This window comes from Electrona antarctica (genome assembly GCF_951216825.1).
Source record: "Electrona antarctica genome assembly, chromosome: 1".
NCBI lineage: Eukaryota > Metazoa > Chordata > Actinopteri > Myctophiformes > Myctophidae > Electrona > Electrona antarctica.
The window spans coordinates 30,654,472-30,664,387 of NC_136806.1; the positions used below are offsets into that span (position 1 = coordinate 30,654,472).

At 43.6% G+C, this 9,916-nt stretch overlaps 2 protein-coding genes across 4 annotated transcripts in view; one reads left to right on the top strand and one right to left on the bottom strand.

Annotated features, from left to right (window-relative positions):
* The window catches only part of arhgef37 (Rho guanine nucleotide exchange factor (GEF) 37), a 44,265-nt gene extending 37,452 nt beyond the window's left edge, over positions 1 to 6,813 (bottom strand). Inside the window, exons 1-3 of one of the 3 annotated variants that reach the window (XM_079525741.1) lie at positions 6,759 to 6,813; positions 3,179 to 3,251; positions 2,791 to 2,845 (exon numbers count right to left, since the gene is read on the bottom strand). The gene's annotated coding sequence lies outside the window, so the exon portion shown is untranslated. Of the gene's footprint in view, positions 1 to 2,790; positions 2,846 to 3,178; positions 3,759 to 6,758 lie in introns of those variants that run through there. The other 2 variants (XM_079525742.1, XM_079525744.1) reach the window with 2 other exon arrangements.
* Positions 5,318 to 7,018, top strand: LOC306920028 (E3 ubiquitin-protein ligase ZNF598-like; the record flags this gene model as incomplete). The annotated part of the gene is made up of 1 exon (XM_079496625.1): positions 5,318 to 7,018. The coding sequence occupies one exon, from the start codon at positions 5,318 to 5,320 to the stop codon at positions 7,016 to 7,018; it is 1,701 nt and encodes a 566-aa protein (XP_079352751.1).
* Between the last annotated feature and the right edge of the window lie 2,898 nt (positions 7,019 to 9,916).

The following is a 9,916-nucleotide window of genomic DNA, read 5'->3' on the forward strand; positions in this document are numbered from 1 at the left end:
TTAGACAGATGTATGCATAAACAACCTCTGCTTTAGTTTAGACTTTAGACAGATGTATGCATAAAGAACCTCTGCTTTAGTTTAGACTTTAGACAGATGTATGCATAAAGAACGTCTGCTTTAGTTTAGACTTTAGACAGATGTATGTATAAAGAACCTCTGCTTTAGTTTAGACTTTAGACAGATGTATGCATAAAGAACCTCTGCTTTAGTTTAGACTTTAGACAGATGTATGCATAATGAACTTCTGCTTTAGTTTAGACAGATGCATGTAATAAAGGTAGAAATACATTTGCACAGACAAATACATGACGATACAGGGCCAGGCAATGACATCTTTGTATGTGCGTTCCTCAGCCACGCGTGCACGCAGACAGCATTACATTCACAGAAAACCACCCAAAGATAGAACCGCATACTTTTCGATTAATTGCGATTAATTATTAACTGTTAAGTTTCTTTGACTAATTTCTTAGCGGCGATTAATCGATTAACTATTAACATCCCTAACCTGCATACAGTAAACAGTGACACACATGCAACTAAGAATCCTTACTAAAGCAGCAAAGTAAAGTGAAAGTAAAGCCACCTCAGACAATGAAGTATGTTCAGTGCAGGAAGATTGAATCATTGTGGAATGTGGACGTCAGAGCGACAGGGAGGACAGTGAGGAATGCTGCCAGGTGGGATTATGAGCTGGTTCACCATAGTGATGATTATGATGATGACTAGAGGCTTTATGAAGCTGCGTTGCTGCTGCTGTTGTTGTTGTTACTGCTCAGATAGCGGCTATCACATGCATGAGATCATGTTCGCACAAATAGCTTCACTGTGGTGTTTGTTGGGCTGCTGAAATCATTACATGGACATGGTCGCTTATTAAATATTAGATCAGAAGTAGCCACAGAGACCGCAAGAGACTGTCAGGGCCTATAATTGTTTTGCCATGAGCAAACGCCTTAGGACTTAGGAGTGTTTTGTTTATACTTAAGACCCGAGGCCAATTCCACAAAGGCCTTCTAATCTAGTAGTTCTTCTCACACTTTCAAGATGTTTTCCAAAAATGTTCAAAAATAACAGATGTACAAGCTCGCAGCGAGGCACAAAGTGGCATGCTGTGAGCTTGTATATATATCTGCTATTTTTGGAATAGCAAATGGTCAAATCTAAAATGACACAGATGCTTTCCCAGTTTGAAAGGGTTAACTACTACAGATCTGGTCGGATTAAAGACTTGCTGGTTGGATTAAGGACTTCTTAGGGGGGATTCACACTGAGTCTGATTGATTTGAACCGAATACGGTTGCCTGGTCTCCGCTGACCATGATTCACATAGGTCTCGATTATTCCGCAACCAGGTACACTTCATTCAACTGTATTCAGTGCTTTCACATTGCAGCGATCCGTATCAGAGTACACTTCAATCGGTCCCAATGCGGTTGGCTGATCCACTCCCGGGAACGGTACGCAGCATTCACACTACCACAAGTGGTCCCAAGTGCGCATGCGGTACCATAGTTTGAATCCCCCCTCAAACAGTCTTCAGTCTTATCATGAGTAAAGGGGTATAATGGACCTTGATGCAATACCTATCTACAAGGCACTTGACAATGTTAATTACATGACTAAATGGGCAGAATAAACCACGCAAAGCACTGACCTGCTTAGCTCTGGTTCATAGCGTTATGACTTATTGCTTCTACCGCTATGGACAAGAGCTACAACCTGCTCAGATCAGATCAGTTAGGCCAGGCCAGGGAGTCTTCGGGATATTAACACACTTGTATTGTATTGCACACTGTATTAATTCAATCACATTCACAATCATCATCATCATCATCATCTAATGGATTATGTTGGCTGATATATGTGCATGTTTTTCCCTTTTTTTACTTTCTTTAACTGCATATATGTAACACCGAGTGGGAATCGAACCCGAGACTCCCACGTGGAAAGCCGGCAACATCTTAACCACTAAGCCAAAGGGATATCCCTATGACTCAGGGGAGATATTAGACTTTTGAGGCCATCAGGCTGAGAGGCTGTGACTGTGAGCCACTGTGCTACATCATGATGAATAACTTTTTTTGAGTGGTGCAAACCACTCCAACAACCAGCTTTGTCTGTATGTTTGTGTACCTGTGTACCTACGTGTCCGTGCAAAGGTGAGCATGGTTACTATGGTTAGTGTGTGACGTCACTGACATAGCTGATCAGACTATATAAGACCTTGCACCACTCAGTTCACACGGGTGTGATTATTTTTCATAGAAGTGCATATTTGTATGTCTTTAAATGTTCTGATGAAGTGAAAATGCAGGACCTTGATGTAAACAAGTCTTAGTGCTTTTTTCTGGATTCATCCTCGTGGCAGGATTGACCTGTGTGTGTGTGTGTGTGTGTGTGTGTCACCCACCCCCTTTTCCCCTCACTGTATTTTGTTTTTTACGGTTACCTCTATGATGATTTCCTGTTTTTGGCTATATATAGAAGTGTATATGTGTTGACGTCAATGACGTCATGTAAATAGTGTGAATTGATTTCAAAACGTTTTTAATCTTGTTGTTGCAGATTCTGTGATAGCTGCATACCTGCCTGAATGGAACTGTACTATTGACCTGTACTTAGTTTTAACTGTACCCATTCTACATACTGTGAATACAAATTTCAATCAATCAATTTAGATAACCATGTTAAATCTTCTTACTAAACTGCAGCAGAGGAAATTTAGAAATGGAAATATGGCAGAAACAGGCATTACATTGCATGATCACAGTTTGTGAGTCTTACCCAGATTTCTTTAATGAACAGTTCCATTCAGGCAGGTATGCAGCTATCACAGAATCTGCAACAACAAGATTAAAAACGTTTTGAAATCAATTCACACTATTTACATGACGTCATTGACGTCAACACATATACACTTCTATATATAGCCAAAAACAGGAAATCATCATAGAGGTAACCGTAAAAAACAAAATACAGTGAGGGGAAAAGGGGGTGGGTGACACACACACACACACACACACACACACACACTTTCGGGTGGTCACGCAGTGACAACAACAAAGTCTACACGTGGTCTATGGAATCATGACATTTCAAAAGCTCGCTGCTTGCAGTAGTAGGATAAATAAAATAAATGTAGGCTACAAAACAGAATGCATGAATTACTTACGATCGGCGTGTTAAAATCCTCCTGCAGCTCAGTGACAGACAATCAGCCTGGCCGAGTCGACTCGCAGCGGCAGCTCAGGAAGGAAGTCATGGATTTATTTAACCGAGGGAGGAATGAATTGTGTCATCACAGAATGTAGACTGCTCTAGTGTAGACAGGAGGGGGATTTGGTCGGCCCGGCGGTACCATCTCTGACTATCTTCTTCATGTATCATCCACCTGTTGTGTGTTTGAGCTGATGCTTATAGCTGCTACTCTGCTGCATAAACACAGTTTGTGTACGAGTGGGTGTGTCCTCTGTTGCTGAGAGGAGAGAGAACTGAACGAACGGGTGACCTATATTTTGTCTTCAGACAGTAACCAAAAGAGATCAGACGGACCGGTACGCCGACAGGACGGTAGCAAAGCTGATTAGCAAGCAAATCCAGACATAACATCACCAACCACGGACCACCGCTCACTGTTGATTGTGAGTCAAGGTCGGAGTCTTCTTCTTGAGTTCCTATTATTTTATCTTCTCTCACTTTAAGGCTATTAATTTACACAATATCGTGTCACACACGCACAATACAATTACAAATCTATTAGAGACAGGATACTTCCTAAGTTCCTCGAGTTGCAGCCCGCAGGTGATGTTCATTGATCTGATCTCTCCACATGTCTAGTCCTTTCCATTCTTCACATTCCTTTCGCTCCGCTTTTTCTTGATTGTGGCGACACCTAGTGGCCGCGGTTAATCTATGTTGATAGACCCTGGCTGGTGAGGTCTTTTTACCAGCTGCTGTGAAACAGTGGCCAGGGCTGGTCAATCATCGATCTTCAGTGCTTTCAAGTCCACTTTCTGTACTTACGCCCACTTTCTGTACTTGAGAGCTATCTTTCTCATTGGCTGCCTCGTCTCTAGGCGACCTCTAAACCAATGGGACAGCATTGCAGCCAACAACAACCTTAGAGGCAACATCCCATTGTCTACTCTAAACGACTAAACCCATAGTCTAAATGCCCTGACACGGGGTTCGCAGTGCATAAAACGAGCGCACCCTAGGAAATGGTCGCCTATGAATACAATATTCGCGCACAGCGATGTGTGTGCACACATGGGCCATGATGCCTCATATCTCCAGAATTGTGCTATGAAATGTAAATATCTGTCTATCTGTATTTATGTCTGTGGAAACAACAACAGGATCTGTCCAGGTGACTCTGAGAGTGTACAAATACAACCAAATGGAGTGGACCCATAACAGTCCATTTGTACAGTCTCAGAGTTGTTATAAAATGGTCGTCAATATTAAACACGTTTAATATTTTGGACATTTCCTCGCCCAGTGTGACATCCGCTACGACGTGTTGGTTGCGATGACAAATGCAATGACCAATATAATTACAGCTCTTTGCAGTGAAACATTAGCCGGCCCGTGTCTCCATGGACTTTGAGTTTGGGATCATATCACTGTCCGGCCAGTCCGGGTGTCCGTGCACCACTTGGGCAACATTCAATTTAATATCATTAAAATAATTCTGATTCTGATTGGGAGTCCTGCAAAACAAAGTAGCCTAATAGAAAACTTATGATACTGTGATTTGCGTATCATCTCTGTATCCCTTTATTCCTATATGGAGTTATGTGTCAGGCATGCCCAAATATGGAGTGTTGTGATGTCAGAACAGGCCAGCTTATATGGAGCATGGGCAGTGGCCCTGTCTAGAGCCCAGGCAGAGGCCTTTTGTGGCGGTTCTGGACAACCGTGGGTCCTTCCGACTCGACACCAGGCACTGCACTCCCTGTGGGGGTGTACGCGTGTGTCGAATTTGAAGTCGATCGGTCCTTGTCCAGTTACCAACAGTAAGATTATGCCATGAATGACTCATGATTACGTGATGTCACAGTGATGTCATTGCATAGGCACCAAAAGGACCTATAAATAGAGTTTGTGTCCCTTTCTAACAGTGTTTGCAAGCACTTTAATGTGTCTGTTTGTCTGGCCATACTTGAAGAATGAATGTCTCCCCTTCGTTGTTTTGGTATTTGCCAAGTACGTTTTCCCACATTTAGTATCCATACCTGCATTTACTCATAATTATTAAGAGCAGTGGGCCATCTATTTAACAGTGCCCAGGAGCAGTTGGCCAGCAACCATGGCAACTGCTATGGAAACCAATAATTGTATTCTTTGCCGCCAGGACGTCGATATATTCGCAGTGGGAAAATGTGACCACCCGGTCTGCTACCGCTGCTCCACTAAAATGAGAGTGTTGTACGAGCAGAGGTACTGCAGCGTCTGCCGGGAGGACCTCGACAAGGTGGTGTTTGTGAAGAAACTGGATGTCTTCTCTGCACTGCTTGACCAGCAGTTCCAGTATGAGAAGAAGCACGACATCTACTTTGGCGATGGCCAAATCCATGCCCAGTTCAGGAGCTTGCTGCTGTCAGAGTGCTCCCGCTGCCCAGAGCCCAAGGTGTTTTCCATGTTCACGGAGCTTGAACAGCACATGAGGAGGCAGCATGAGCTCTCCTGCTGCGAAGTCTGCACCAAGCATCTGAAGGTTTTCCCTCACGAACGTAAGTGGTACAACCGGAAGGACCTGGCGCGCCACCGCACACAAGGCGACCGCGACGACACCAGTCACCGCGGACACCCACTCTGCAAGTTCTGCAATGACCGCCACCTGGACAACGACGAGCTATTGAAGCACCTTCGCCGGAACCACTACTTCTGTCATTTCTGTGAGGCAGATGGTGTACAGGTGTACCAAAACTACCAGTACCTGAGTAATCATTTCAGAGAGAACCACTACTTGTGTGAGGAGGGCAACTGTGCCACAGAAGAGTTTGTTCATGCCTACCGCACAGAGATAGAGTACAAGGCCCACAAGGTCGCAGCACACAGCAAGACCCGGGCAGAGGCCAAACAGCACAGACACCTCGACCTGCGGTTTGCCATCACCCCGAGACCACAGAGGAAAAACAAAGGTATGGCGAAGTCGAACGAGGACCATGAGGGGTTATGCCAGCCTAGAGATGGAGGGAGATCACAAGCTAATGGTGGTGGACAGCAGAAGAGCTCGAGTTACAAACCAATACCAGAACCACCTACAGTCAATAGCAATCCATTAGACAAAGATGATGACTTCCCGGCTTTGGGGGCCTCAGTCGCCACACCCATGTTTAGTCTCAGGCCACTAAGGCCAGGTCCGATAAATTATAGCAGTTCATTATCATTAAACAAAGATGATGACTTCCCGGCCTTGAGAGCCTCAGCTGCCTTCCCCACTCTCATCTCTTCGATGCCAACATGGAGTAAAGGTATAGCCTCCAGAAAAAAAGAGAACAGTCCACCAGTTCAGATGGCTACCAGTGTGTTCCTGGTGCCAGAGAACTTACCACAGAAAACCAGGGATCTGAGCCAGTCCATCAAGAACTATCTCCACAACGACGAGTCCCAGTTCAAGCAGTTCATGAACGACTCTAGACAATTCAGACAGGGTCTGATTTCGGCAGGCCAGTACCATCGTATCTGTACGTTTTTGCTGGAAGAGAACTTCGACTGTATTTTTAACGAACTGCTGGCACTCTTACCAGACACCAAACAGCAGGAACTCCTGACAGCCCACGGGAACTACAAGGCTTTGGAGAAACAGTCAGGAGCCGAGGGAAGCAGACAGAACAATATAAAGACCGCCTGGCAGACGGCCTCATCTTTAGTAAAGGAGGACAGGTGCGCCCCCACCAGCAGACAGGTACGGCTCCTACAAGACTTCAACTCCCATAGGCCCTTACACAACAGGAATAACGAGGAGTTCCCTTCCCTGCAGTCCATCAGTCGCATCATCAGCTAGCCCCCCCATGCATCCTTGTTCTCATCACTCGACGTTGACAGGGTCTGCCTGCCGTCGAGTCGGTTGGATCAGCGCTGGGTTGGATAATTGAATTACTCATACTGATTTGTAGTTTGTTTTTCTCTCGTTCCTTTCTTTTGTGCTTACACCTTTCCGCAAATGTATTTAACAAAACGGAACTAATGGAAAATTTGGACAATTTGGACTTCTCTAGTAGTACAGTCCTAAATGTGGGAAGTGAGCTTCCAATGTGTTTTTGCGATTTTTTTTTTTAGTTTTTGCTGAAAATAAGAGATTTTCAAGTTAATATTTCAGTTTCACAGATGAATTGTTTTCCTTTTCTTTGTTTTGCTTTTGTGTGTGTTGATTAGTGGTGCTCATCTGCACAGGCCTTTGTTTAGCATATTCTCTTATTAAATTCAGAGCCCAGTGCATAAATTCTGGGGTCACTGCCATATTTATATATTGGTTTAACCCAAAAGACTTAATTACTTGAACATGTTTTCTTTTTTAATCAGTCCCTTACTGCATTAAATGCCTTACAGTATGTACCATTTCATTTTTACCATCTACATCATACACCCACCCCAGCTGCATTCAGATTATGATTAATCAATGGTAAGATTGATTAACGAACTAATGAATGCATGTATGTTTTATTCTTTATAACAAATCCAGTGTGGCAGGATGGTGTCTTTCTGTCTCACACCGTTGTGCTAAGTGATTTGAGCGGCTGCCTATGTATATTGTGCAGCCTTTTATGGCAATAAACGACTTGTGTTTTTGAGGGGCGCTAGCCCCTCCTATAAACAGCTATAGTGTAGATTCTGTCTTAACAAACATTAAATGCCATGTGTCTGAGCAAATCGGATGCCGGTATGTCTGTTGGTGTGTCGGTGGAAACCCTTGGCCTATAAGGGACCACCATTCTTGGTGACGTAACTAAGGTTTGTTTCAAGGTTGGTTTAAGGTCAATAATTGATTAGTGCCCCTCACTTCACACAGGTGTGATTTTCCCCCTTCCAGTTAGGCTAGATAGTGCAGAGTGGATGGGATTATGGGATGTGACTATGGGGTGGGTCATCCAAGCATGGACACATTGCGTTGAAAATGTTAATCTAATTAATTACACAATTTAAGTAAATCAGTTACTTTGACAGCCAAAAGTGAGGCAGAAAGGAATGTGGGTGATTTGGTAGTCTATAACTATAGAGATTAGATAACCATTATGGTTTTGACATTCTAATTAATTATGAATTATAAGAAAAGCTTTATTTGGAAATCATTTATTGTTCATCAAGTTGCAACGATATTTACATGTAAATGCCAGCATTTAGACATGGACCTGTAGAATACAGTTAGTATAGTATACAAAAGACATACATGCTCATGTACTACAAAAACATTACACTATGTCTCAGTGTTTCATCTCATAGCATGTTTTTCTTACAGTAACAGGTGATTACGGGCACCACAACGGAAAGCTACTGAGCTCACTGAAGACATGACTGAATGAAGAGAAATATTACGTTTTTCAAAGTTACCAACATATAGGCTAAGTTAAGAACATAATGTTCAAGTTAATAACATTACCTTCTTGTTTCATGGACGAAACGGAACAGCTGCGCTAAATTCCGCTAATTAAAGTTTCGTGCAACGACGAGTGCTGCTTTGTTGTCGGTGGTCGATAACAGCCTGCAGCGACAATATGTTTGACACACACACACACACACACACACACACATACAGGGTCAGTGCTGCGAGTCTCTCACTGAGGGCTAAACCTGACCCAATCATCTTGGGTCTTGCAATGGGTCTGGTCCACAAGATTCGATACACCACCACCAAGATACCCATGTACCTGTCTAATACTTCTTAATGTTAACGAAGTCCACTCCACACCCATATAATATTAACACCAGAGGGAGCTCAACAAACCACGTGCAACCCAAATTCGGCACAAACAAGGGACTACATTATTTCCGCTCCTATGCCACCAAAACACCCTACCAACGGTCATTAAGACATGCAAATCCATCGACTCATACAAAACCGCTCTCAAAGAGCACCTATACGGACAGCTGCAATTTGAAACTGGCCACCGAATCACCACCCACCCTTTTCCCCCTCACTGTATGTTTCTTTTCCCTTTTTAATGAATTCCTAATTTCCTGTTCTTTGGCTATAGAATAGAAGTGTATTTTTGTACCTCTCTAAATGTTCTGCTACTGTTACTCCTGTACCACTCAGTGTCGCAGCGGTCGCTTGTCGACCAGATCAGATACAGATCCAAGTCCAACAAGCTGTGCTAAACCTCGTCGGCGAGCGACACTGTCCATGACGACGCACCGATAATCCTTTTGGTTGATGATTTACTGATCTGTTTATGAAAAATAAAGCAGGAAGTTGCAGTGTTGTAGCTTGTTGTTATTGTTAGCATTGAAGAAGCATCTCTTAAAAGAGAGATTTATTTGTCCATGAGTGCTCCGCCGCTCCAGCGTCTCAGCCAATCATAAATCGAGTTATCTCAGCCAATCACATGCCGAGTTGCCAACGATCATTCTAGTTTAAAAAGAATGTTGCGGAACTGCACAGCTTCGGCGTCGCCATGGCAACCCTGTTTGTTGATAGCCTCGGTCTCAGGCTTACGTTTGTTGATGGGAAGAAACTTGTGCTGTGATTGGCCAGTTCCACAAATAAAAGGTGAACCTTAAGTTCAACACCTCATTCACACTTTGTCTTTGTTCAGCACAATTCAAAGGGAGAGATACAGAGATAGGAGCAGCAACATCACTGTGTGGCCACTAGACCTCACCATATCCATGATGTCATACCAACTTAGAGACAGAAAGCCTTCATGCAGCGACTCAGGAGATGATTCCACCTGTACAGCAGATG